Source organism: Aspergillus tubingensis (genome assembly GCF_013340325.1).
Source record: "Aspergillus tubingensis WU-2223L DNA, scaffold_5, whole genome shotgun sequence".
In the NCBI taxonomy this organism is placed as follows: domain Eukaryota; kingdom Fungi; phylum Ascomycota; class Eurotiomycetes; order Eurotiales; family Aspergillaceae; genus Aspergillus; species Aspergillus tubingensis.
Window position 1 is genome coordinate 62,795 of NW_023336279.1, and position 26,531 is coordinate 89,325.

At 51.8% G+C, this 26,531-nt stretch overlaps 13 protein-coding genes across 13 annotated transcripts; 7 read left to right on the forward strand and 6 right to left on the reverse strand.

Moving 5' to 3' along the window:
• Positions 1 to 405: 405 nt before the first annotated feature.
• AtWU_03367 (GMC family oxidoreductase) lies at positions 406 to 2,373 on the reverse strand (the record flags this gene model as incomplete). The annotated part of the gene is made up of 3 exons (XM_035498479.1): positions 406 to 458; positions 514 to 1,972; positions 2,038 to 2,373. The coding sequence occupies 3 exons, from the start codon at positions 2,371 to 2,373 to the stop codon at positions 406 to 408; spliced, it is 1,848 nt and encodes a 615-aa protein (XP_035354372.1).
• Positions 2,374 to 2,824: 451 nt separating this feature from the next.
• On the reverse strand, positions 2,825 to 4,228 carry AtWU_03368 (alanine--tRNA ligase; the record flags this gene model as incomplete). Its single annotated transcript, XM_035498480.1, has 1 exon — positions 2,825 to 4,228. One exon carries the CDS (start codon positions 4,226 to 4,228, stop codon positions 2,825 to 2,827), a length of 1,404 nt encoding a protein of 467 aa, XP_035354373.1.
• A 665-nt stretch (positions 4,229 to 4,893) lies between these two features.
• AtWU_03369 (aminotransferase class I and II family protein) lies at positions 4,894 to 6,318 on the forward strand (the record flags this gene model as incomplete). Its single annotated transcript, XM_035498481.1, has 5 exons — positions 4,894 to 5,106; positions 5,176 to 5,212; positions 5,279 to 5,346; positions 5,397 to 5,788; positions 5,838 to 6,318. The coding sequence occupies 5 exons, from the start codon at positions 4,894 to 4,896 to the stop codon at positions 6,316 to 6,318; spliced, it is 1,191 nt and encodes a 396-aa protein (XP_035354374.1).
• A 599-nt stretch (positions 6,319 to 6,917) lies between these two features.
• On the reverse strand, positions 6,918 to 7,524 carry AtWU_03370 (differential expressed Arsa-48; the record flags this gene model as incomplete). The annotated part of the gene is made up of 2 exons (XM_035498482.1): positions 6,918 to 7,312; positions 7,365 to 7,524. The coding sequence occupies 2 exons, from the start codon at positions 7,522 to 7,524 to the stop codon at positions 6,918 to 6,920; spliced, it is 555 nt and encodes a 184-aa protein (XP_035354375.1).
• Positions 7,525 to 9,103: 1,579 nt separating this feature from the next.
• AtWU_03371 (multicopper oxidase) lies at positions 9,104 to 10,969 on the forward strand (the record flags this gene model as incomplete). The annotated part of the gene is made up of 4 exons (XM_035498483.1): positions 9,104 to 9,410; positions 9,472 to 9,767; positions 9,837 to 10,739; positions 10,796 to 10,969. 4 exons carry the CDS (start codon positions 9,104 to 9,106, stop codon positions 10,967 to 10,969), a joined length of 1,680 nt encoding a protein of 559 aa, XP_035354376.1.
• Positions 10,970 to 11,472: 503 nt separating this feature from the next.
• AtWU_03372 (glycosyltransferase family 69 protein) lies at positions 11,473 to 13,011 on the forward strand (the record flags this gene model as incomplete). Its single annotated transcript, XM_035498484.1, has 1 exon — positions 11,473 to 13,011. The coding sequence occupies one exon, from the start codon at positions 11,473 to 11,475 to the stop codon at positions 13,009 to 13,011; it is 1,539 nt and encodes a 512-aa protein (XP_035354377.1).
• A 92-nt stretch (positions 13,012 to 13,103) lies between these two features.
• Positions 13,104 to 14,488, reverse strand: och3 (glycosyltransferase family 32 protein; the record flags this gene model as incomplete). Its single annotated transcript, XM_035498485.1, has 4 exons — positions 13,104 to 13,290; positions 13,344 to 13,816; positions 13,877 to 14,253; positions 14,317 to 14,488. The coding sequence occupies 4 exons, from the start codon at positions 14,486 to 14,488 to the stop codon at positions 13,104 to 13,106; spliced, it is 1,209 nt and encodes a 402-aa protein (XP_035354378.1).
• A 1,061-nt stretch (positions 14,489 to 15,549) lies between these two features.
• AtWU_03374 (glycosyltransferase family 32 protein) lies at positions 15,550 to 16,630 on the forward strand (the record flags this gene model as incomplete). The annotated part of the gene is made up of 2 exons (XM_035498486.1): positions 15,550 to 16,250; positions 16,306 to 16,630. 2 exons carry the CDS (start codon positions 15,550 to 15,552, stop codon positions 16,628 to 16,630), a joined length of 1,026 nt encoding a protein of 341 aa, XP_035354379.1.
• A 112-nt stretch (positions 16,631 to 16,742) lies between these two features.
• Positions 16,743 to 17,886, reverse strand: AtWU_03375 (PIG-L family deacetylase; the record flags this gene model as incomplete). Its single annotated transcript, XM_035498487.1, has 4 exons — positions 16,743 to 17,070; positions 17,122 to 17,192; positions 17,245 to 17,435; positions 17,493 to 17,886. The coding sequence occupies 4 exons, from the start codon at positions 17,884 to 17,886 to the stop codon at positions 16,743 to 16,745; spliced, it is 984 nt and encodes a 327-aa protein (XP_035354380.1).
• A 1,402-nt stretch (positions 17,887 to 19,288) lies between these two features.
• On the forward strand, positions 19,289 to 20,459 carry AtWU_03376 (alpha/beta hydrolase; the record flags this gene model as incomplete). The annotated part of the gene is made up of 2 exons (XM_035498488.1): positions 19,289 to 19,510; positions 19,563 to 20,459. 2 exons carry the CDS (start codon positions 19,289 to 19,291, stop codon positions 20,457 to 20,459), a joined length of 1,119 nt encoding a protein of 372 aa, XP_035354381.1.
• Positions 20,460 to 21,238: 779 nt separating this feature from the next.
• Positions 21,239 to 22,833, forward strand: AtWU_03377 (putative MFS transporter; the record flags this gene model as incomplete). Its single annotated transcript, XM_035498489.1, has 7 exons — positions 21,239 to 21,480; positions 21,537 to 21,901; positions 21,938 to 22,126; positions 22,177 to 22,369; positions 22,424 to 22,496; positions 22,549 to 22,603; positions 22,658 to 22,833. The coding sequence occupies 7 exons, from the start codon at positions 21,239 to 21,241 to the stop codon at positions 22,831 to 22,833; spliced, it is 1,293 nt and encodes a 430-aa protein (XP_035354382.1).
• Positions 22,834 to 23,526: 693 nt separating this feature from the next.
• AtWU_03378 (NAD(P)-dependent alcohol dehydrogenase) lies at positions 23,527 to 24,786 on the forward strand (the record flags this gene model as incomplete). The annotated part of the gene is made up of 4 exons (XM_035498490.1): positions 23,527 to 23,532; positions 23,582 to 23,704; positions 23,776 to 23,783; positions 23,838 to 24,786. 4 exons carry the CDS (start codon positions 23,527 to 23,529, stop codon positions 24,784 to 24,786), a joined length of 1,086 nt encoding a protein of 361 aa, XP_035354383.1.
• Positions 24,787 to 25,105: 319 nt separating this feature from the next.
• Positions 25,106 to 25,882, reverse strand: AtWU_03379 (GPI anchored serine-threonine rich family protein; the record flags this gene model as incomplete). Its single annotated transcript, XM_035498491.1, has 1 exon — positions 25,106 to 25,882. The coding sequence occupies one exon, from the start codon at positions 25,880 to 25,882 to the stop codon at positions 25,106 to 25,108; it is 777 nt and encodes a 258-aa protein (XP_035354384.1).
• Between the last annotated feature and the right edge of the window lie 649 nt (positions 25,883 to 26,531).

A 26,531-nucleotide genomic window follows, 5' to 3' on the forward strand; every position in this document is an offset into this window, starting at 1 on the left:
AGATCATGTATATATATTTAGCTCTTCGTAACTTAACAAAAGCGATAAGTATTATATTGACTAATAGTGGGCCACATTCAACCATGCTCACAAGAATGGAACATTTTTACTGACTGGGCTCAATCTTTAGGCTGCGGCAATGTGGCCGGAAGTGAAGAACTGCGACTTGTAAGCTTCCACTACGAGCGGATCCTGCACGGTTGGCCTATGCATAGCAGGATACTGTCTCCGATCTTAAGACAGGCACTTGCGCATACTATTGCGGCCCGCCTAACACCCACCGAACATCGTGACAACGCATCCTCAATATGCTACTGGAGCGTTGTACCGTCTGATGAATGAACAGCTAGCTCTTATACTTCAAACAACTCCGTTGGTATTGGATTATGAAAGGCTTTACGCAATCTACTCGGCACACTGTCTGGTGATATCGCAGGCTAATTTCTCGGCCAAGGCATCTGTCCATGGTAAGCCAGATATAATTAGTAAAGGAGGTTGCGGATTGTAGCTTACAAATTGTAGCCTGCGGGTGACCCGGAGGCAGAAGAGGGAAAATTGAAGCGTCGACTACCCGCAGCCCCTGCACTCCAAACACGCGGCCCTGGGTATCCACCACGGCCATTGGATCGTCAGCAGTTCCCATAGCACACGTGCACGAGGCATGCGAGATGGAATTGGCATTGCGCCTGACAGTGACTTCAATCTCCGAGTCGGTCTCAACTGAATCTCCCGGAAACGCTTCCGGGCCAATTACCACCGGATTGAGGCCACTTGTTTGCCAGAACTGCCGCGCCCGCTTGAGGCCTGCTACCATAATCTCAATGTCTGCCGATGCAGTGAGCCAGTTTGGGTTGATTAGAGGCGGGACGGCAACATCCCTGGAGGTGATTGTCACGTTGCCACGGGACTGCGATATTGCAAGGCCAAACACAATGGAGGCGTAGTTCAAATCATCATCAGGCTCCTGTATTCCATCTTCCCTCCCCCCTCTATACCCTGCCATCAGAACATACTCAATCTCGGGCCAGTCCGACGGATACTGGTCAAGGAACTCTCGGGTATCGTTGGACAACTGCACCCGCAGATCATGGGGGATTTTTTCCCACGCCAGGGCCTCAATTCCGGGGCTGGTATAGGGTCCAGCTGCCATCTCGTCAAATTGCTGTGCTGCCTCGGCCTGTGTGTCCGGGGAATTCATCGCAGACTCTGTAACCACATTAACAGGGCGCGCCACAAACGACAAGACTTGGTCCTGGAGATTTTGGCCGACGCCTGCCCGGTCAGCCACTACAGGAATACCCAGTGGGCTGAGAACCTCAGCAGGCCCAACACCAGATACCATCAGTAATTGTGGTGAGCCAAAGGCCCCTGCGGAGAGAATGATCTCTTTGGTCGCGTTCAACTGGTAGGTAAATCCCCCGGTCTCCACCATCACGGCTGTTGCCCGTTGACCACCATCGAAGAGGATCCGCGTAGCCCGGGTAGACTGATAGACCTGGTAGTTGGGGCGACTCAGGGCACTCCTCAAGAACGCTGTCTCGGATGACTCCCGCAGCATCGTGGAAGCGTTAATGGTTAGCAGAGTATACCCCGAGCCCAGTAGCGAGCCACTCTGGAATCCGGGAATCATTGACAATCCCACACTCTTCACTCCCTGAAGAGCCCACGAAGTAAAGGCCTGGGCGTAGTGGGAGTAGGTCACAGACAGTGGACCCGCGCCAGTGCCCAGCACGCTAGCATCATACCAAGGGGTGGTGTTGGCTAAACGCAGGGATTGATCCGGCGGGGTGAAGTGTAAGCTTTTTTCAAAGAAGGGCAGCAGGTTGTCGAAAGTGAAGCTGTCATCGTTCACCGCATCCGCCCATTTCTGATACGCCCCTTTTGTGCCCCTGTGGAATACCATTCTATTGCGGGCGGAACCGCCTCCCAGGCACTTACCCTGTGGGTAGTGTACCTGTGCATCGTAAAGTCCCTGTTGCCAACAAATCCGTTAGCGCTTGGTATATCTTATTCTGCCGATTGCCTTGAACTACGTACCTCTTGCGGGGTAGTGACATATCCCCAGTCAATCAAAGGTTGCCAGTCAGATGGAGATGGACCACTGTATTCTCCGGCACTGGCAGGGACCTGGCTTAGATTACCATTGTCAATCTCGTAGAAACCTCCTGCTTCTATGACAGCCACCGAGCCGTTCTGCTGCTCGGCTAGTCGCGTGGCCAGTGTCAAACCCGCGGTTCCACCTCCTACCACGATGTAGTCGAACGTTGCATTGGTACCAGGAACACCAAATGAGGACCCCAGAGGCCTTTGTCCCAGCGCGTGGGCGGAGGCAATTAGTACTGCCCCCAAGCTAGCTTTGAGCACGATGCGCATGTTGGATGTTGTATGAATTCTCCATGAAGCCTGCAAAGTCAGTGGGGATTCGAAGAGACAGCTCAAATATCTGGCGACTGCTGTCTCTACAAGGGCGGAGGGGCCCTAGTGTATAAAGTAACTGTCACTCATTGCTGTGGCGCCTGTGAAGCTCCCGTAAACGGAATATGGATGTTTGTGCTAGTGGAATTTAACGTCACTTGCTGGAATGTTGGTGAATGATCGGCGACGGCTTTGCGGTCAGCATTCCAGTGATAATAATGCCGTGGCTTAGGCAAATGAAAGAGCCGGTATTTGCTGTAAGATGGTATGCAACAGTGATCCATATTTCGGGATACTACTGCTATGCTGAGTAACACGCGTTCAATAGTAGAGTTATTATATACACAATGCCTCGAGGCGACGACGGATGGCTGCTTGTGACATCTAACCCGCATAATCCACCTCTTACCTATCGTGCCACAGCATACTTCATCCACAGTGGGTCCTGCAGCAGGCGTTCCAAGCAGCTCTCTTCCACTCCTACCAACACCTCCATCCCCCCCTCTGGTGGCGCCGGCAACACGAGTTGCAGACCGTTGATGACACCAATGTGAGGGGCTCGCACCGCGCCGATATGGTGGCCCATCAGGGGACCCCATTCCAGTCCATATAACTGGAAGTTGATCCAGGAGGTCTGTACGCAGTTGAACCCAGGGACATCCAGGAATGCCGTGGGCACCAGGCAGTCAACATCCTCCAACTGCTCTACGAGTGCGACCAAGTCATCCGTGAACTGCCGGTCGGCGCGGAGTACTTCTTTACGGATCAAGATGGCTAGATCTGCAAGGCTAGCGGAGCCCAAAATGGTGCGAATCGGGAGGGAGACCCCCAGATACTCCAGAAAGCATCCCAGAGTCTCCGGGTGCACAGGCGGATCGGTCCGTAGGCGCCCGTCGATCGCGAGATTGAAAACAGATACGGGATCACCCTGGAGAGTATCCAGGGGCCACTGCACAGCCATTACCGTCCTCCAGAGCAGTGCCGATAGGGCATCATTGGTGGAAATCCAAGTTTGGTCTGAGGTCATGGTCGCATGGGCGGGAGACGCTGCCTCCTTCAGTGCCGTCAGTGCTGCAGGGGAGAAATAGAAGACTTGAGTGCGATGATTCTTGGCCAGCATCTTGGGGGGTGCTCCGGCCGGCGCAGATGGAAGCAACGTGTACTGCGGATGACTGCTCAGTGAGCCGGGATTACGGCCAGATGCACGCATTGCGCATTCGCGATCTCTTAAAGTCGCTTCTGGGAGCTCGATGGGTTCAAGAATGGCCATGCCCTGAGCACGACGACACTCTTCCGCCCAAACCTTCATCCACACCTGGTATGTCGTGCCGTCACCAACCACATGCAACACGCACCAGTTCAATAGCAGGCCACCGGGGATGAAGTTGGCCTGTAAGAGAGATACTGGCAATCGCTCTCCCGGAGTGGGCCATACAGAGCGGCGGCATAGCACGTCGGCATCAAAGAAAGCCACCGGGAACGCCCTGGCCTGAAGCTTTGCGTATGTGGTCGGAAATTTGCCAGGCGCACGCAGATCTCGGGTCACTATCGGCTCGATGTATCCCTCGAGGAGGCGTTGGAGGCGAAGGACACCTCGTTGTGTTGTGCGATGGTCTGGCACCGCCTCGCACGCCATAACCGGTAGCCGGCGAGTGGTGGCCGCATAGCTCACCCGGAGAATCTCGACCACCTGCTCGAGATCATAGTCATCCCCAAGTGGAAAGGGAAAGATGTACCGCACATAGCCCTTGGGTCCGATACGTTCTAACGCCGTGAGGCTCGGGATGTCGCTCGCTTCAGCTATCGAACCCATTGCAACGCATGAAATGATGCCTCCAAAAGTATGTCGTATGGAAAAGAGGGTCAGAATTCCGACATGAAAGCCGAGTACAGGCACATCTTCCTCGAATTAATACCTTTCTCTTGAGCAGAACCCCGCAGACGGTTCATGGACCGGAGAAGCAGCGACGGCACTAACATGCATCCTGTTGCGATGGCATCAGGCCAGGCTTCCCAATGCGTCAACTGACAGGAGAAAGCGATATCCAGTCGAGAATATGATTGGCCGTGATACTGGCTTGGGTTATCTATCACTGGCGAAAACCTGGATTCTTTGCTTAACCGCCGTTTTATCCGACGGGGAGCAGCGGAAGAATTGTGATCGTCTCAACGATCCCTGTCAGCTGTCAGCACTAACGCACAGCTAACATGCTAAAAGCGACACCGTCGTTCATCCCAATGTGCCATCCATTGACTATAGTCTTAAGTTGAAAGGAAGCCTCTACTAGCTTCGTAGGTGCTAGGAAAAAGGAGCAAATAGCGTCTCCCGACCGACCCGACCGATGGCCGTCTGCTCTAGGCCATTGCAAAATGATAACCCCTTTAATGTTTCCTTGCTGCACCCAGCATAGACTTAGCCACAATATAGAAGCTGAGAAAGGGCATCGTATTGCCCCAGCTCGTCTTATTAGCCCAGACATGCACATCAGGGACTTGGAACCAAGTATAGTGGCCGTCTTCGGTCAACCTCCTGCCGACATCGATCTAGCTAATAGCCAAGTACATCGAGATAATGCAGCCGTCATTATTTTGCTGGTCCTCGGCATAATTGCAGTGGGTCTCCGGTTCATCGCGAGACTGGCCGTGCGGAATCCTTTTCGACTGGACGACTGGTTGATTCTGGTGTCCTTGGTGCGTGAACAAGATGAGTCAATCCGCAATTGGTCTTCAAGTGCTAACATCGACATCGCTACTTACCAGGTTTTTGTTGCAGCCACAGCAGGGCTAAGTCTAGCAGGTACAGCGCGAGATACTTCCTATTCCCCCAGATACGTCGGCTTCTAAGCACGCGTCAAAAATCCAGGCGGCGCATTTGGCGCTGGGAAGCATGTATGGGCAGCATCTCTGGCCGATGTGTCGACTATTTTCAAAGTAAGATTGTGCGATACCTTCGGTATAATATGTGGTTGCTCACCAGGCAGATTCTGTTCACATACACCTTTATGTATGCTGCCGGATGTTCAGCATATAAACTCTCGATCCTCTTCTTCTACCGCCGAATTTTCGTAGCTGTTCATCAGCCCCTCTCCCTCCGAATCTCCGTTTTATTTGGATTTGTGCTCGCGCTCTCTTACCTTGTTATTGTCTGGGTGGCCATGGGGAACTGCTGCAAACCGCTGTCCTATTTCTGGAATCAGTTCCAGGGTGCGTCGGGAACGTGCATTGACACTGACACATTCTTTCTCGCAACCGGAATCATCAACATGATCAACGACATTATAATCCTTATCATCCCCTTTCCACAAATTGCAAAGCTCCAAATGAACCGCCGGAAGAAGATTGCTGTTTGTCTAATTCTTGCGTTGGGTAGCTTGTGAGTGTGCCATACTCCCAGTTTAGAGCACCCCTAACGTACCTTGCAGCGTTTGCGTAGCCAGTGCCGTGCGCATATATGTTCTATATCGATTCACCCAAGCTCATGATATTACTTGGATGATGGGACCGCTGTTCATCTGGTCCAGCATTGAACCATCCGTAGCTATTGTTTGCGCCTGTCTCCCTCATCTCGGACCACTGGCGCGTCTCACCCGCATTCGGATACTGTCCAGTCAAGGAAGCAAAGGCAATCAATTCCCCTTCTCCGGGTCTCCACGGAAGCCTTCACTTTGTCATGGAGGCCGGTCCCACTGGCAGGCTGGCATACGACTTAGCCAGCCTGGACGCGTAAGGACGCTAACCTCTACCTGCGAGGTAGCTGAAGACGAGGTTGGGCTCGCCAACCTTGGGACGGATGACACGACGGCACAGCATACGCCATCTCTACGCTCAACATCGGGATGCCCCATTCCAGATCACTCCATTGTCGTCCGATCTAGCTTGGAGCAATCCGTCTCCTATCGCTAGACCAGGGGGTGTGGAAGAGTATGCACGGCACGGACAGTGGGGATAAATGTCGTAGTCACGACAGATTGGGGTGTATACGACTACGCCAGCTATGGTTAGATAGCGTCAGCAAGGATTAGTGACTAACACTGTGGAGCAATGATAAGAAAGGGTGGAAAGACAAGACTTCCTCTCCTCCCGTCTGCCATATCTACCTGAAACACTACCGAAACCGGCCCAAGGGTCTCTGAGCCTCAACCAGAGTCTGATCTACATGTATGTCACTACTGATTGAGTGACAAAATTATCATGGTGAAAGCCTAGTTCCGACAACGTCTATGGGTGAGGTTTTTTTCCTACCTGGAACTAGATCTTTGTGGCTGAAGTACGTTTCCGTTTCCCGCTCTGTTTGTCAAGCGCTGCAACTCTCAGCATTCAATTCGCTCGAATGTTAATTATAAACGAGTTTCTGTTAAATGTAGGATTAATGATAGTTAAGAATAGTAATAGAATTTCAACGAATGACAGATGTGCCATCACGCAATGACCATGAACAACATGATGCCCGGAGCACCACTCCCTACAATCCAAGCCACACCACCATAGGTTGCTTATCTACCTCAAGTCGAGTCCTCGGACGCCTTCACCACCACGGGAAAGCTTTCGCTCGCAAGTTGGGCAGAGTCTTCCACCCACACCAGCTTGTAGACATCTTCAGTGTCCGTCTTTGCCGCCCAGAATTGTGCTTCCAGCTGGGTATTATTGTTGTAGACCAGCTGCGATGCAAAGAGGCCAAAGCCCGTGACAACACCATTCACCCCTTTAGCCTGGGCAAAAGGTAGCACGCCGAGACAGTTGTCGCTTTCCGGTCGGATGTACAGGGAACCCGCGCGAGTCCCGTTCATGAACGTGCCGTTCACGATCCAGCAGTCGTCCGTTATGGAGGGCAGGTCCCAATACATGGGCGTCAGGTCTGCTGCTGTGTTCTCCGGATTTTGGGCGATGTACAGGAGGCCTAGATCGTCGGTCAGCAGCGGCTAGATGGTACATGACTCCGGAAGCCATACCATCACTGAGCCCGTAAGCGATGGGATAAGCGGAAGAGTTCTGTCCGTAGGCCAACAAAGTGGCATTGGTCTCCGATCCCCGCTTGACATGGGTGCCCCAAGCAGTGCCGAGGCCAGCCTGCAAGGCGATCAGAGGGCAAAGAAAGCTCATCCACTGCATCGTGGGCTGGTGGTAGACTCGGTGTTGGGAAGGGAGGTAAGTAAAGCTATGAAGAAAGGAATATGAATGTATCGAATGTGCTTTGCGTTCTTCGGCCAACAAACAAAAACGTCGTTATCATACAATCCCATAAGGGAAACCTTCCCAATTATAGGCTCTTTTCTTTGGTGGACCCCTAGCCCTTGAATGCCAAGCTTGATAATTCCTAGCATGCTCTGGGTTCTGGTACTCAAACGGAATTCCCGAGCGTGAGTCCGCGGGAAACCGGCAAAAATCTTCGACTGTATACGTGGTCCTCAGGCCATGCTAACACCAGCGAAACCTTGTTCGATGCGTGGGTGACGCGCATGCCTGGCCCCAGAATAGGGCTGAAAAGGTATGGCATTGTGTTGGCAGACACGGCAGAGCCGGTGGAAGACGGTAGAACTGCCAGTGCGATGGGGACGGAAAGCTTTGTGCCAAGAGGAGAAAAAATAGATCTTTTGGGTGGAACCAAACACAACGCCAGTGGAGACGGTTGTGTGATGACGTTGCGGAACCACGCGAGCCTGTGGCTGATACCAGCGATTTTGTGGATAGTTCACTGTAGTCTGCGATCTTGACCCATCTGGTCTGTTCATCCTTGCCCCATAGGGCACTAGTCTCTGCACACTAGCTGGAGATTGTCCCGGCACCTACCCAGCAGAGCTTGGTCGACTCTCGATCGTCACGGTACAGGGCTCTCAGGGCTCTCAGTGTATCTGAAATTTGAACGTCTTGCTCAACCCTGTGCCACCATGATAGCCCCCATATTTGTGGGAGCTGAGAGATCCTCGGGTGCTTCCCGTTGCTAAACTTCCCGGGGCTTCTTACGTACTGCAGGATTAATTGCCTCGAGCGCACCCGCTGGCCCTTGAGATACTAGTATCTAACATTTCTATCCTACCTTCTCGCTCGGTTTGGCAGGCATAAATCCAACATCGTCAATATGGTCGCTTATTTATATTTCCGTTACGCTCCGTCCGATCCCACATTTTCCATACCTCTATCCAATCATCACTCGATTTTTTGATGCTGACAGGAAGATTAGAAATTTCCTGAATGTTGGTCAACGAGCAACGCAAGCAGGGCTTCTGGCATGCGTGTCGCTGGTGGGCCCTTCTTAATGGCACCCCCGATCGCGCCAATACTCAAGCGTAGGAGCTTGATGACCAAAGATAGACTCTCACTATCCCCATGGTGTCTTTAGCTTGCATGGATCGTCGGTGGGGGCGCGGATGGGCGGCCCTGGTACCAAAGACCATTGCCGGTACTCTACCACAGAGACGGACCATGGCCGAGCAGAGGTACCTGGACGTTGTCCGACAATGCTCAGCCATCTCAAAGAAGCATATAAAACTTGACCATTTGGAAGCAGATATGCCACTGCTGCAGAGTATCATTCAGTCCTCATTATTGTGCACTTGTCATTCTTTGATGCTCTAATCTCTTCCTCTACGTTCGTTGTGCCCTTTTATTCTACCCATTCCTTCTTTACTGGTTCATTGAGTCGCTCGCTTCTATCTCTTTCACGCGTTACATTCGCGTTAATGTTAGTATAATGTGGTTTTCTGCCTCTTTTCTTCTGTCGGCCCTTGCTATACCACAGGCCCTCGGCGCTTCCATCCCGTCCACCTCCAATGCCAAAGAATGCGTCAACAGTCCGAGCAACCGAGCCTGCTGGCGAGACGGGTATAACATCTCGACCAACTACTATGAGGAGGTCCCTGATACTGGGGTCACGCGCGAGTACTGGTTCAATGTTGAAAATACCACCGCCGCACCAGATGGCGTTGAACTTCCTGCTCAATTGATCAATGGCTCCTTCCCCGGCCCCACGATCATCGCAGACTGGGGAGATACAGTTAGTAAGTAGTATTTGCTCGTCCTGTTACTTTGTATTTAGTGACTGACTCCTGGGTTATCTAGTCGTCCATGTCACCAACTCTCTGCAGTCTAATGGATCGGGTCTGCACTTCCACGGAATTCGACAGAACTGGACAGACCAGATGGACGGTGTCCCGAGTATCACGCAGTGCCCCATCGCTCCGGGGCAGTCATATACCTACAAATGGCGTGCTGTGGAATATGGAACGGGCTGGTATCACTCCCACTTCTACGTTCAGGCGTGGGATGGTGTGTTTGGTGGAATCCTGATCAATGGCCCTGCCACGGCCAACTACGATGTGGACCTTGGCCACATCTTCTTGAATGATTGGTATCATGTACGCTTTACCTCCTACTCCTTCCAATTTCAGCATAAGGCAGACGCAGGGCAGGCCTAATTTTGTCAGAAAACTGCGGATGAACTGGTCCTAGAATCCGCTACAAGTGGACCGCCCACTCCTCCCAACGGCCTAATCAATGGGACAAACACTTATGGCAACAACGGTTCGCGTTTCGAGACAACCTTTAATGCAGGTACCAGATACCGCATTCGTCTCGTCAACGCGGCAGCTGACAACCATTTCCGCTTCATGATTGATAACCACACCATGGAAGTGATTGCGGCGGATTTTGTCCCCATTCACCCCTACAACACCACACAATTGAGTATCGGCATGGGCCAGCGCTACGATGTCATTGTTACGGCTAAACAACTGAACAGCGGGAACTTTTGGCTGCGCGCAATCCCCCAGGAGGCCTGCTCCGAGACGGATGCCTTGAACAATATCAAGGGCATCATCCGTTATGACAACTCTTCCACGGCAGACCCCACGACCTCGGCCTGGACTTATACTGACTCCTGTGCCGATGAGTCCTCCTCTGACCTCATCCCTTACGTAGCCATCAATGCCTCGGACAATTTTGCCTACAGTACAAGTGAAGAGGTCGCAATCGAGGTCGCCTCGAACGCCTTGCTGTGGACCATGAACAAGACCTCCTTCCACACCGAATGGGATTATCCTACGCTGATGCATGTGGCCAACCACAACTACACCTGGGCAGCCAAGGAGCGCATCATCCATCTCCCCTACCAGGACCAGTGGGTGTACCTGGTCGTCCACTCTCCCTTCGCCCAGGACCATCCCATGCACCTGCACGGCCATGACTTCTGGATTCTGGCTTCGGGCTATGGTGATTTCGACGCAACAAAGACCGACGCCCTGACTTTGGTCAATGCCCCCCGGCGTGACGTGGCGATGATGCCCGCCAGTGGCTACTTGGTCATTGCAATCAAGACCAACAATCCAGGTGTAAGTGCTGACCTTTTTCCCCTTGGGCCAATCTGTTGGCTAATTGAGATGTGCAGGCTTGGCTCATGCACTGCCATATCGCTTGGCACACTTCTGAGGGCTTTGCGGTGCAGCTACTGGAGCGAGCCCCGGAGATTATCTACGACTACGAGACACTAAATGACACCTGCGCCAGCTGGAAGAGCTACGTCGCGGCTCAAGATGTCGTGCAGCACGATTCTGGTGTTTAAAGGGTTGTGGTTGAAAGTGGCCGTTTTTGAACGACTAATAGGAAGTGAACAATCGTTATCATAATCCAACTAATCTTCCAGCTAGTTCATGAGCTTCCGTGACTTGGTAGGGTGCGTTGTGTCAGAACTGCCAATTTAAATAATCAGTCTACAACTTCGTATCATTGCTTTCTCATCATGAATCTCACCGACTGTCAGGTGTCCCTAGCACATACCCAAATTCTGGTCATAATGAACAATACCCGCCGTTACGTGTTTCTTACATTACTAGAACAAACTTCCACCGATACGCTGACAAACATTGTGTGTAATGTAACATAAGTAATACTTACCATGTATCAAGCTCCTACATGGGCTGGTAGTGTCACAAAAATATATATATTAAACAGTCGCCCCATGTTCACTGCACCTCTGAAACTGCTCCAATGATACGAAAACAATCGCACTTGATATGTATCTTGGGAGCGTCGGTATAGAAGGAACATCCTAATTCATCAGCGATCATGGTTCGAATTCCTCTAAAGCCCCCGGAGTACTCCAGGATGAGTCCCCGCTTCTCAGTTGACTCGATTGCTCTGCTCTCCGTTTCGGACCTCGAGGAGGAAGACTTGATCACACCCAGAAGAGCAACCGGCAGACGCCTTCCATTCTTTAGGCAACTATCATTAGGGGCCATTGTTTTCTACCCCAGGCGTTCTCTTTACTGTGGGAATCGTCGCATCCTTCCCCGTCGGCTTGGTGGCCTTGTCCGGCTGATGACAGGCTTCTTGATCTTGTTGGTCGCTTTGACGGGCATACTGTGGCCCTCGTATACGTATCTACCACCGCACTACCAGCTCCTCCACCAACAGGCCTCTCGAAGCGGCATTACAGGGCGAGGGAACCCGCATAATGAGACAGTTTTCATTGCAGCCATCCTCTACGACCCGGATGGTAAGCTAGCCAATGGGAGATGGGGACATGATTTATTACACCTAATCAATCTGCTAGGTGAAGAAAACGTCTTCCTCAGCCTCTACGAGAATGACAGTGGCATTAGAGGTCGGAGTGCCCTTCGAGGTCTGGAGGACCGACTGCCGTGCAACAGTTCTATACAAATTGAACTGGACCTGGACTTGACCGCATTCCCGACAGTAACGATCCCCGGGGGAGGGGAACGGGTGAAGCGAACAGACTACCTTGCAGAGATGCGGAATCGTGCCCTACGGCCACTAGATGAGCATCCAGAGATCATATATGACAAGATACTATATCTGAACGACGTGATATTCGATCCAATTGACGTGCTTCATCTTCTATTCTCTACTAATATCGATGAGAACGGGGTAGCCCAATACCGGGCCGCATGCGCAGTCGATTTTATCAATGCGTTCAAGTTCTATGATACATATGCCACAAGAGACCTGGAAGGCTATGGGATTGGCCTCCAGTTCTTCCCCTGGTTTACCTCAGCGGGGTCGGGCTTAAGTCGTAAAGACGTGCTGGAAGGCAAAGATGCTGTTCGGGTGCGCAGCTGCTGGGGTGGAATGGTGGCTTTCGATGCTAAATACTTTCAACGACGCGACAACCCGGTTCGCTTTCGCGCCGATCAAGATCTATTCTATGATGGATCAGAATGCTGTATTATTCACGCCGATATCCAAGATCCACCATTCGACCATACAAAGACCGCAGACACGGGCATTTACATGAACCCGTTTGTGCGGGTAGCATACGACGAGCGCAGCCACTCCTGGCTGTGGGTCACACGGCGATTTGAGAAATTATACCCACTTGTCCACAATATTGTCAACCATCTGGCCGGTTTGCCTCGATACAATCCACGTCGGAGCGAAACTTTTGGCCAGGTGGTCAGGGATACGGTCTGGGTGCCCGATGCGACCGATGCACGCGGGGGCGCATTCCGTGAAGTGGACCGTGTCGCGGGGAATGACGGATTCTGCGCAGATGGATTTGGAGGATATCGGGGGCTTTCAGTGATTGTGGAGAACCGGCAGCCTGGCCAGGATGGCTGGGAGGATATCCCAGTGCCATCAATCTAGTTATTCGCTCATGAAACGTCCCTGGGCATGCTATAGACTCGCAGAGACTAGGCCACCCTATGAGTATTGTTGTCTTCTTCAGCGGAAGCCCCTCAGAGTAACAGACCCTGGGGCACTTTGGACCACGTTCGACACTTGCCAAACACCGTTCGACAGAGCTTGCCATACTCAACTAGCAAGTTGAACTCTCTCCAAGATCCTTGCGCGTGATGATACAAGCGCGCAGAGGGGTCCGAAATGGGCTTGGATCCCATGTTTCCATACTTCCCTCGACCGGGACTGTTTAGAATTAGCGCATGGCAAGAGATGCATGTGAAGTAGACGGGCTATACCTGAATCCAGTGATGGGCAAAACCAAGACATCCTCCACTAATTTACTTTCCCCTCCATCCTGCAAGCCTGACAACGCGTTCCATCGGAGGCCGACCGTAGCTTCGAGCCAGCTCTGCACCGCATGAGTAAATGCGACAGGTCCAGTGAGGGTGAGGGGATCTAGTGCGTCCAGATCGTTCGAATGCGGCTGAAGCGCAGGTTCCATGAAAAGACGGTCGAGAAAGATCTGCAAGATTGGATGACCTGGCGCCCATGCAAAGGCCCACTGGGTCAACTGCACGGGCAGCAGGTATCCCATGCGCCAGTAGGTATCACTGTTCGGCGGACAATCTGCTTCTAACCCAACGATTGCATGGACAGAACCTGTAGAATTATACACATGCCCAGTCTCGTGATCTTCCCAAGGCAAAATATCAGTCTCGGCGATCCAATATGTCGGCAATTGTAGAGGCTCAGTGTCGATATCTGCGTACTACGTGTTTGTCAGTTACCTACACGTGTAATGATATAAAGACCCGGGCATTTCACTCACAACCCCTCCGATCCACTTGGACACGAGAATCCGGAAGACATCCGACCGTTCCACGTGGCTGGGTAAAGCATAGAACTGTTTCTCCCGTTCTGGCTCGAACCGCCGAATGAACTGTCGTATTCCGTCATCGTCCCACAAAAAATAAGCCATCTGCTCGTCTACCGTGCGCAACCATTTCTCCGTGCTCTGCTGTAACACGTGTGGCCAGGTGTCAACGCGCGTGCTCTTCCAGGTTTGGTGGACGATCAGGGGGATTGAGGAGTGCGGGATCTGTCGTTCAGTCGTCTGGGCCAAGCGCAACACTCGCTCGGCGGCGTCGACGATGTTCTCGGGATGCTGTCTCGTCCCATTTGTCCAGGTCGGTGGGATGTACCACGCTGGAGACGACCTGTCTTAGCCGACGAGTTCAAAATCTTACTCAGCAGTCATATGTTGCTTACCTCCACCACTGCGAGTGTTCGTATGAACGCGTTCAAACAGCAATGGGTAACGGTGTTGAAGAAGAGAAATCTGTTTAACCGAGGTATCAGGCTGTTGAAGTAACCAGGTGAAAAGCACTAGGAAGCAAAGTGCGCCCAGCACGGGACGTCGTAACATGTAGCGCCAGACCATCGTTATGATGAGTATAATACTCCAGGGAAGGCGGGTGGGTAGTCGATTTATCCGGCATCAGCAGAGGTTAGCAAAGGCCATGGTAATCTTTCATTGGGGTGGCTAGGCAGCCATGGATATGCCTTGTTCTTCGACTTTTTCTGCGTCGTGGCTAGTCTTGACTGCAACGCCAGGCCGGTGTATAACTTCCCGCGGGTCCCGTCACTTGTAATGCGGCTGCCTAGCAATGGCCCCTAAAAATCACTAACCCTAAGCTCAGAACCTTGCCCTGGCTGGACCCTGGCTACAGTGACTACTAATCCAAGGAAGTACTAGTAGGTGTCATAATACGAGGTCAATCACACGTCCTGGCCAATGGGGGGCTGGAATGGCTCGCATGGCTTACAGAATTCGAGCCATCATCAGGGCCTGCGCCCTACGCAGCCCTAGCCGCGGTGGGGTCGAAGCTTAGTATTGCTTGGATTCGTGGACCCTTTTTAGGCCAGATGGCAGTGCATCTCTGGTGGGGGCTGATTCACTTGTTGTTATTACAAAGAAAAAGCTTTCTACCCTGTTGGCACTGTGGTCTCTCTGTGATGAGCATAGGTATGATTGGCTGCGTACCCTGGCCAATTTGCTTGCACAGCATTACCTAAAAAGGGAAACACTACAGTCCTCTAGACGCGGGGCTGTCCGTAGTACCAGTCGCGACTTGCCAATTGCTGATCATGTCTCCACCCTTGTTCTCTGGTCGTGTCAGCATAGTCCAAACCCAGGGGAACATCCCACCGGCCTCGGAAAGAAGCTCGGAAAGTCGAGTTGTCCAGGCAGAAACGGGACCGGAGGATTACTGGTGAAACCCATCTGCGATACACACAAATACCACTGGCGTGTCCCGTATCACAACTGTATTACCGATCGGAGCTTGCCTTTTTGGCGGCTCAAAACCTGTCCATCACTGCCTCCTTCACTATTCAATTACATCCCTCAAATAGCCTCTCCATATCCATTATGTACCTTTTCCTTCCTTGCCATGCCTTGTCTCAGCCCCATAGCCTTCCAGGCACTGTCAGCCAGCCGCAATGGCTCCCGCGCACCTCCGACTCGTGCTGGCAGCCCTCCTACTATTCATTCTAACCTCCCTGCTCGCCCCGTTTGTTTGCAATCTTTACCTACTGCTTCGATTACCCTTTGTGTGGAAAGCCTCATCCGCCGATGCTATCATCACTGAACAGAATGATGGATTCGATTTGACCTTTTCCGACTACAACAGCACATACTCCGTCGCCGACACTGGGTTGCCTGTTCCAGTCCCCGCAAGGCTGCACCACGTCCAATTGGGCACACAGACCCCACGGGCAGAATGGCAGGATGCTCGCGACGAGTGTCTCAAGCAACATCCGGACTGGGAGACGTTTCTATGGACGGACGAAAACGCTAGCCGCTTCGTGCAGAATCACTATCCGCACTTTCTCCTCACGTGGGAAAGTTACCCGCACCTTGTCCAGCGCGTGGATGCATTGCGATACATGATCCTGCACAAGTATGGGGGTGCCGTGTTGGATTATGATCTGGCATGTAAACGGTCGTTAGAACCTCTGCGTCAATTCGAGTTCGTCGCGCCGGCGGCCAACCCCGTTGGTATCTCCATTGGCATGATGCTGGCGGCACCGAACAATACCTACGTTGGTGATCTGGTGCGGAATCTGCCAACCTTCAATCGAAGATGGTCGTTATTGCCTTACATCACAGTTATGTTCAGCACGGGATGCCACTATGCCTCGTACGTCGCTCTGTAACGCTTAAAGAGAACATAGATTAGGGCTAACAAGTTATAGAACCATTTACACCATCCAGCGCGATACCTCTACCCTCCGCGTCCTAACTGGTCCCCCCGAGAACCCACGAATGCATATGCTCAACGGTGTGGTCAATACCCCGCTCTTTCGGCATTTGGGCAGTTCCTCCTGGCACGAGAAAGACGCAAGATTTATCAAGGCGTTTGCGAATATGGATCAACGGGTGGCGTTTGGAATGGTTCTGGTCGCCTTGGCGGGAGGATGCTGGGCTGTGAGCCTATGTGTCTCTCGGGGCCGGGAATGGCACCAGAGGGACGCAGTGTCGCAGGAGATAGAGATGTTACGGAAAGCACATGATTCTTGAATATTTGTAATTTCTACCTAGACGTTTTGCTCACGGTTCTACGTTTGGATACCATATTGGAGACAAATAATTTTGCTTAATGAAAGAATATTTGACAGAACATAATCACTGTCTAGGCTATCCGATACAGATTATTAAACCACATATAACGGCTCACTACCAAGTACAACACCCGGTCCCATGAATACTGACTATCATGTTGACTGAATGCTGTTCGCGCAGTCAGGTAGGTCTGCCACGGACTTACTAGCAACGCTCTGTTTCCGTAAATGTCGTGTCCTGTGGGCGCCGGCGCGGCTGTCAGGACCGCTGCCCCGATGCGCCAGGCGAATGGCACAGAGGTCAGGATCAGATCAACGAGCGACGAGTACTTGCGCAGGATGAATGTACTCTGTAGGGCATAGACCGGTGGGGCATGCGGAAAGTCCTCTGCATATTTTCTGCTCCCAGTTAGCCTCATTGCTTTGAATAGTAGGGTTCCATTTACTTACCGAACACCGGCGCTCACGGCTCTATGATTAATATGGCCGGAGACTCCGCCGTTATCGAAGGTGAAGATCTTCTGTAGCCTCAATACCTGGCCACTAATTTGGAATGGTGTAGGGGAACCGTACCAGATCCACTTTCCACATGTGAACGTAATGGGCGACTATATCCTGAATAACATCCTGGCGCCACCACTTCTCTGGATTATCCTGTAAGGCACCGTGCTCCAGAACAACGCAACGAGCAGATGAGATGCCGAGTGCGGCACAGCTACGTTCAATTTCTGCCTTGCGAATATCTCCCTGGCCATGATAGTCGCCTGCACCTCATTAGAAGATATACTACTCGGAAGAATTCTGGTGGAGAAATGACTCACCCGTCGATAGCACCAATAAGGAACGAGTGACATCCGGGTTGTCGCGACCGTGAAGGATAGTTGGGCTAAAGAACAAAGTCTCATCATCGGGATGTGCCGTGACGAGAAGGACGTTCCGCGCTTGCTGGATGGTGTGTGGAACAAGACGCGGATCTCCCGCGAGGTAGTATGCGAGAAGAAGATACAGGAAGATGGAGGCCGACAGCAGGATCAGAGCCGAGTATGCTATCAGACATCTCCAGTCATGTCGCCGCACTCGGCGAAGTAGGCGCCTGAACAGGCGGCTTGGGTTTGCCATCGATGGGCTCGGTATTGTTTGTACGGAAGTGGTGCCAAGATGATATCCTAGCTGGGTGTAATCGGGTCCTCCACACGGCAATCCAGTTTGTGGCATGGCCCTGCACCGAATTTTTCTGACAGTAAAAGAGAAAAGCAGAGAACCCTCGGTCTCTGGGAGGCCTGGGGAGTGTCGGGATCCGCGGACAACGTCGATGTTGTGTATGTAATCTATGGTAATATATGATCCTGAATTACATCAAGTTGTAAGTATGGTGAGTAACAATACCGGGTGTGACGAAGATCGGGGGTTTCCGCAGCTCGCACAACACACGCACCAGAAGCTTCGCCCATTAGCCTCAATTCCAACACGCAAATATACTAGGCAGCAATATAGGCTTCTCCCGTCATTGGCTCGGCTCGATAAGCTTGATACGTTCTCCAAAAGCGAGTGATTTACCTGGCCAATGGCTGCAGCACGAGGATGATCTAGTGTTAATGGCCAAGGGGCTAAGGGTGAAACAAGGCTGACAAGCTTTACTGACGAAAGAAGGAAAAGAACACCACCTTTATGGAGTAGTTCATATGTAAGACCAACTGAACTGGAGCCAAAGCCAAAGGTCCATTGGTTCCGGGCTTGCCCCAGGGAAATGAGCAATATTGACGAGCCCGTCATAATAGGGGTCCTGTCAGACCTCCGTCCTCCAGATCGACACGCCTAACGATCGGCCCTAGCCGTCATCGAGGGTCTAGGCAATAAAGCGATCGATCACTAGGGTGTCGAACATCTAATATGCTTGGCTGTATGCTGAAAATGGCCCTCGGTGGTAATAGTGACCTCTTGCTTCGGTCTCACCATATGAAGTAGGGTTTGCTTAGCGCAGCCACAGGGTATCTAGCTGAGGTCCTCTTCGTTGGTTACACCAATAGCCTGCCACCAAGTGGGAGGTTTTTTAGGCCCATCTGCAACCGGTCATGCAACTCCGAGTAGCTCGCGTTCTGATGACTGCAATTCCATCCTTGAGCTAACGCACACGATACTGTCTCTTTCAGTGCTAGGTCAGGGAAGTCAAGCCCCCATGAGTATGGAGAACATGATCGTAGATACTTGTCCATTCGTGAACTGCATATATGTATGTACACATATAGTATGAAATATTCGTATAAACCATGTGTACGAACATATAATATCGGGAGCTCGAGCGCAGTTTAGACCGACTAATATGCCGGCGTATTGCCAAGACGAGTAACTCCCATCGTATCCCACGGCTCACTAAGAATGCCTCCTCTTCTTCGGGACACTTATAAACCATGAACTGACAGGACAACAATTGGTTGTCGAGAGTTCATATTCGGGGTGACGTGCAACCCTTCTGCCACCACGTATGTGATACGTCCGCAGCAGGTGCAGATGACATGCAGGAAGGTTGCCACGGCAATCCCGAGCTTGTCCCGACACATTCCCATCTTCATTCATGAATTCAACTTTCTTCCTATCAGTTGAACTTCTGTTTCGCACGATGCTCACTCGGCTCAGTCTATACCTCCTGGCTCTGTTCTCTCCCGCCAGTGGCGATAGCATCCACCAAAGAACTTATTTCTACGTTGGGGGAAACTACTCGGTCACTGAGAATGGCGAGCATGTATACACTAATCAGATCTATGTCGAGAAATTGACCCCAGTACAAGTGACTCAGCCATATCCAATTGTTTTTATACATGGCCAGGCTCAGACAGCGACAGTAGGTCAGCCCAGACTCAGTTGGCGGAATGGCATTAACAGAGCATGGACAGAACTGGTTGAACAAGCCAGACGGCCAGCCAGGATGGGCATCGTACTTCCTTGATAAGGGCTACGAATGCTACCTGTTCGATCAGCCGTTCCGTGGCCGCAGTCCCTGGCAAATCTTCAACGGTCCACTGGAGACGTACTCGGCCGAACACCTGCAACGATATTTCACCGCGCCTGAACGGTACGGGCTATGGCCACAAGCTTCCCTGCACACTCAGTGGCCTGGGACTGGGGTCATGCGTGACCCCATATTTGACTCCTACTACGCTGGTGCTGTGCCATTTGTCAGTGATAATGTGCTGCAGCAAACTGCCATGCGCGACGCGGGCGCCGCCCTGCTGGATCGAATTGGCCGGCCAGTTATTTTGATAGCTCATTCGCAAGGCGGAATCATGGCATGGCTACTAGCCGACCAACGGTCCGATCTGGTACACTCGATTGTCTCCATCGAGCCTGGTGGTCCTCCATTTAGCAATGCAATATTTGGAAATACTACTGCCCGGGCATATGGGCTGACAGACATCCCCATCACGTACTCGCCGCCAGTGTCGGACCCGAGCACAGACTTCTCCACCACAATCTTGCCATCCAACTCGTCAATACTGGCGGACTGCATCATGCAAGCGGATGACCCCCCTGCGAGGCAACTGGTGAACCTGAACAAGATTCCCGTGGTCTTAGTGACGACGGAAGCATCATACCATGCGCAGTATGATTGGTGCACGGTGAGGTTCTTGCAACAGGCCGGGGTACAGGCTGAACACTTGCAGTTGTCAGACGTCGACATCCATGGTAATGGTCATATGGTGTTTCTGGAGGAGAACAGTGACGAGGTTGCGGCTGTTATCCATCGCAGGATTGGAGAGTCTGATGACATGGATGGCAAAGCTGAGCTTTGATGTGATCTTAGCAAGAAGAATGGGGCTTGCCTGAAGGGAGGCGTGTCTCAGAGTACATTGAGATAATCAGGTAGAGTGCGCTCATCTTGTCCAGACCAAGCTATTCTTATAATGGCTACGAAAATGAGCGACTGTTTCACCATAATTCTCTGAGCCTTTGGCATCGTTGCGCCCAAATTCATTGCCGGTGGGGTTTCTAAAGAATCGGTACCTGGGGCATAAAGACAGTGCGACGCATGGGCCTCTCTCAACGTCCACGTCACGTAAGCAAAGCTGCGGGCGATAGAGAGAGAATCGACCTGTCAATGAATAGAATGCAGGTTAATGATCCCACTGTAATAAACAGAGACAAATGCCGGGCTTCATTACTAGTTATCAATATGCAGCGATAGTACAATATGATACTCCCCTGCTGATACGTCCAGAGCGCCAATCTGGCAGCACAATTGCGTTCCATTGAGTTCTATCGATTAATGAATGTGTATATAGACTCACAGCAACACATCGCTAATTCAAGATTCATGGTGCCAAAACGCGACCGTAGGAAATGTTCTCCCCAGCAACCCCGGCTAAGAGCACCGGGGAGGACTGCTGCCAGTATTGCCTGTTTGGGCAAAATTCCCCACTCCCCGCCTCCCCGCGAAGCGGAGAAACGGAGTAACAGCCTCCTCCCCTATTAGGACATCGGGGTTCACACGACAAAGAACTCAAGTCTGACAGTATAAGTCAGAGGGAGACCCAAGATAATTCCTTCCAGTCGCACATATTAATCATTCTCAATGGTATCCACCACTGCGTGCGAATCCATCTCGCTCACCGAGCCAGAAGAGCGGCCAAGCCCGATAGTGCCAGAAGAACCACACAATGATTCTTCCGTTACCGAGGCTAAAGTCCCTTACCTGAAGCTCATCGCATCGGGCTTCTCCTTCTTCGTCGCTGGTGTCAACGACGGCAGTCTAGGCTCCTTGCTTCCCTACGTGCTCGAGACGTACCACGTTAGTACCGGTCTGGTAATTATCGTGTAGGTCCGCCCGAAGCATAAATTCACCCACCTACGGTTAATGATATTTATGCTAGTTATGTTACAACTCTCGTGGGCTGGTTGGTGGCCGCCCTAACCAATAGCACCGCCTGCCAATACCTTGGATTAGGTTCTATGCTCGCTCTGGGGGCTGCGCTTCAAGTGCTGGCCCATGTCCTGCGTGCCTGGCTTCCGCCGTTCCCATTGTATGCTATAACTTTCTTCCTGGCTAGTTTAGGACAAGCATTCAATGACACCCATGCCAATACATATGTCGCTGCGGTCAAGGCCGCCCACCGATGGCTCGGCTTTATCCATGCCATGTACATGGCTGGGTGTCTCGTCGGGCCACTGGTGGCTACCGCTGTAGCGTCTGCTAATAGGCAGTCACAGTGGAATTTATTCTATGTCTTTCCACTTGGTTTGGGGTTAATAAACCTGATACTGGTATTGATAGCCTTCCGCGATAGCATGTCCGTCCATCATTCCTCAGAAGCCGTTCAAAGCGACGACCCGCAGGCTTCGGGTAAGAACAGTCGCGGTACCCGTGCCGTAAGGGAGATCAAGGATACACTTCGTGTACCAGCTGTCTGGTTGACAAGTCTCTATTTTTTCTTTTTCCTGGGAGCGGCCATCACGGCCGGTGGTAAGTGAACCCATATTCGGTAAAGTGAAAAAGAGACTCACAGTGGTTAGGATGGATTGTCGAGTACCTTGTTCGCGTTCGGCATGGTGATGTGCACCAGATGGGTTATATCCCGACGGGGTTCTATGGCGGAGCTTTTCTTGGTCGACTACTTCTAGCCGAACCTACTTATCGTCTAGGAGAGCGTCGCATGATATTTATATACGCTGCCCTGTGTGCTGGGTTAGAGCTGGTGTTCTGGCTGTTAGTTCGCCCAGTGTTGCTCTCCACATCTTCATGATCTGACACATACTATAGGGTGCCCAATATAGGCGTTGAGGCCATGGCCATTTGCTTGTTGGGATTCTTCTCGGGGCCCTTCTTCGCAACAGTGAGTTCTGTTACATTCTACAATAGCATTCACCGTCTAACATCGCACACAGGGAATATCGGTCGCATCTAAAATATTTCCGGCTAACATTCGTTCCTCCGGGATTGGTACGTGGATTCCATGATTAGCCAACAAGCAAGGTGTTAACTCTATGTATCCAGCATTTGTCTTCGTGTTGGGGCAGATTGGAGGATCGCTCTTCCCCGTATTGACGGGCATCATCTCTTCCCACACCGGCGTCAAGGCCCTGCAGCCCATGTTATTGGCTCTACTGTGCGCTACGGGTATCAGCTGGCTGCTGGTGCCTACTAAGGCGCCGAGACTGCGTGCAGATTGATCTACGAACCAACAAGTAACTGTGGTTCCTGGCTACAATTGAGATCTATCAGTTGCTTCTACGCTGTATGTGATCTTTGAGTTGTTTGGATATGACGCGACGACATTGATGATTGGGTATTGGATGACACAGGACATGTCAAACAGGCTACCCATGTTGTTAATATCTCAAGAATACACCCAGATAAAGAGATAAAGAGTAGGAATCGACAGAGCTGCTTGGTTGGGAAGGTTAGGCGATCACCTGTTTGGGAAATCCAGGCGATAGATACAGTATAAGTCGGGGATTTCGCCTTACGAACCAGTCGAAAGGGGTACTGTCGTATAATTGTATTCAATCGCAATTTGCAAAGCATGCGTACGTGCTCGAAAAGCTACCACAGAAAGCGCAGCGTAGTCGTAGATACTCAGTAGGTATAAGGATGGGAAATGGCTACAGGGCTAAGGATATAGAGAGGGTCGTCGTAAGCAGGAGTGATCTACAAGGGGCCTGCACGCGAACAAGGCCGGCAAATATACCCGTTTCAGTACATCTCCTCCTGAACTGTCTTTGCACATGACGAGAAGAGGGGTAGAAGATGGTGCTCCCCCACCAGATCAACAACTGGTTTAGGAGGAGAAAGCATCAAGGCTCGCCGCACCTTAAGAGAACAGATTATCACTATAAAATCATCGAGACTGATCCATCAGCACCATGGAGGTGAGCCTATTTCTGCCGTCACAATATGCCAAACTGATGCGCGGGCTAGAACCCCTCATTTGTCCTGCGCGACATCAAAGACGTCGTCATTGAAGACCGGCCCAAACCCATCCTCAAAGACCCTCACGATGTGATTGTCCATGTGGCACAGACTGGTATTTGTGGAAGTGATGTATGCATTTTTTCCCTCCTTTATCCTCACAATCAGTGGTCTATATAGTTCCAGGTTAACGTATCGCCCAGGTTCACTAGTATGGATCCTCTCATATACCCTATCATGGACGGAGACTTTGACATAAGTTCAGCTGGCAACGCGGTCGCATCGGCGATTTCATCCTCACCGGACCCATGATCCTCGGCCACGAATCCTCCGGCGTAGTTGTCGAAGTCGGCGACAAAGTCCGACACCTCAGACCGGGCGATCGCGTCGCCATGGAACCCGGCGTACCCTGTCGTCGTTGCGACTACTGCCGCAGTGGGTCGTATAACCTCTGTGGTGACACCATCTTCGCGGCGACCCCGCCTTGGGATGGCACACTGGCCAAATACTACGTCAACGCCGGTGACTATTGCTACAAGGTGCCAGACCACATGACTCTCGAGGAAGCAGCCATGGTTGAGCCTGTATCGGTCGCCGTGGCCATCACCAAGACAGCTAACCTGCAAGCCCATCAGACCGTCTTGGTTCTGGGCTGTGGTCCGATCGGCGTACTCTGCCAGGCCGTGGCCAAGGCCGCTGGAGCAAAGACCGTCATCGGAGTGGATGTGGTTCCATCCCGACTGGAAGTCGCCAAGTCGTACGGCGTCGATCACACGTTCATGCCCTCGCGGGCCGAGCCAGGCACAGACTCCATGGTGCACGCGGTGCGGGTGGCCACACAGCTGAAGGAGGAGCTGGGACTGGGAGAAGGCGCCGACGTGGTGTTGGAGTGCTCTGGTGCTGAGCCGTGTGTCCAGTTGGGTATCTATGCCGCCCGCCGGGGAGCTACATTCGTGCAGGCCGGTATGGGCAAGGAGAACATCACGTTCCCCATTACGGCGGTATGCACGCGTGGGTTGACCATCAAGGGATCGATCCGTTATCTGACCGGATGCTACCCTGCGGCTATTGATCTGATCGCCAAGGGCAAGATTGATGTGAAGCGGTTGATCACGAACCGGTTCCCGTTCGAGAAGGCCGAGGAGGCATTTGAGTTGGTCAAGGCGGGACGGTCGGATGTGTTCAAGGTCATGATTGCGGGTGTGCAGGAGTAATCTACAGATACACATAGCATATGTCGGGTTGTTTGGTCGGCAGTCGTAGCTTAGTATAGTAGGGGATTCCTATCCTACCACAGCACAAATTTGGGAGGATTTTAGCCGCTGAGATGCGCACGACTTCTACAAATTAAATTAATCACAAGACTTTACAGATACTTTCTCTAGAAGTATGTAAACCGGTATATATGGAATGTGTCATGTATATAGGCTGTCAAGTTGCACTATGTTACTGTATATCATCTTACATAGTAGGAGGTTCAGATCAGAGAGGTCGATCACACAAGGGGCAGGTAAGCACTCAAAGGGTTTCCCCTCAGACAAAAGGACATCCATCGCTCCCGGCACTGCCGACAACGCTCATGGTAGTGGTGGCCGTCACGAAGCTGACATCCTGAGTGCTGGCCTGGGACGCCGTCTCCGCCTCATACAATGCTGCCGTCGGCGTGGGAACCTTGTTCAAGGTCACAGGGTGGGAATAGTCTGAACACCAACCAATAGTCTTAGGCACGATTCCTGGCTTGACAGATCTGGAGGAGGCAGGAGCAGGAGTGGATGAAGGAGCCGGGAGATGGGAGGAATGGTCATGAAGCAGATGATGATCATGGTGATGACTGTGGTGGAACAAAGCAGAGCTGGACGCGGTAGGGCTCACCGTGACATAAACGGTAGATGCTGCAGGGCAGGTAGACGTAGCAGATGCTCCGGGTGCTGTAAGACTCGTATCAACACAGTCGGTCGCGTTGGCCGCGTCGGAGACGAAGAATTTCTCGGACTGGGCGTAGATGATATAGACGTTGGTGCCGTTGATCCCGCTGATCTGGTAGCCCCACTCGGGATCGGTGTCGCAGGGGATTTGCACGGGGTATGACAGGTCGGAGGTCGGAATGTCAAGCGCCAAGGGGACATAGGAGGGTGGCCAGTAGACGAAATTCCAGAGATAGAGGCTGAAGGTGGTGGGATCGGTGTCAACCGTGGTCCAGTTGACGGTGATGGTGGAACCGGCGGCGTAGGTTGAGTTGAGGGCCGGCTCGGTGATGCTGATGGCCGCAGCCAGGGAGCTGAGGGTGATGAAGGGAATGACGAACCGCATGGTCGCGGCGTAGAATTTGGCTCAATTGAAGGAGTGAGTGAGAACAAGAACTGAATATCAAATGAATGAATAAGTGAATGCTATAGGCGACCAAACGAGTGACTAAAGGGGTCAGAAGGGCGCGATGCAAGGGGAAAAACCGTTGACCCCCATGGCAGGATACTGGGCAGATGCGAAGATATAAGCAGCCTCCGCTTCTGCTTTTCTCCGGAAATTGGAGGCTGTACTCGTGTCACTTTCAAGATTATGCTAAATTTAAAATCAAGCCACGCGTTCCCAACTATCGAACCACTAAGGAAGGATGCCATCGGCCATTGGCTCTGTTTGAGACATCCGAGTGGAGCGGCGTGCTCGGGCCCGCCGACTGGAAAATCAAACCGTTCCAAACAGGCATCCATCTACACTCTTACTTGCTCGGCTTCATTTTAAAAGTTAAGACATAAACCTATCTGGAATTTTTCGCATGTGATCCGAGAAAATCATGTTCTTCCGATCCCTCATTCTATATTGGTGGCGCTTCCTTCTACAATCTCAGCCTCTTGCTATATCTATTTCAATATATATTCATATATCGTAATCACTACTAATGATGGTTGGGAAATATATAGTTCTATACCAATAATGCCAATTTATACCATCTATCAGGAAG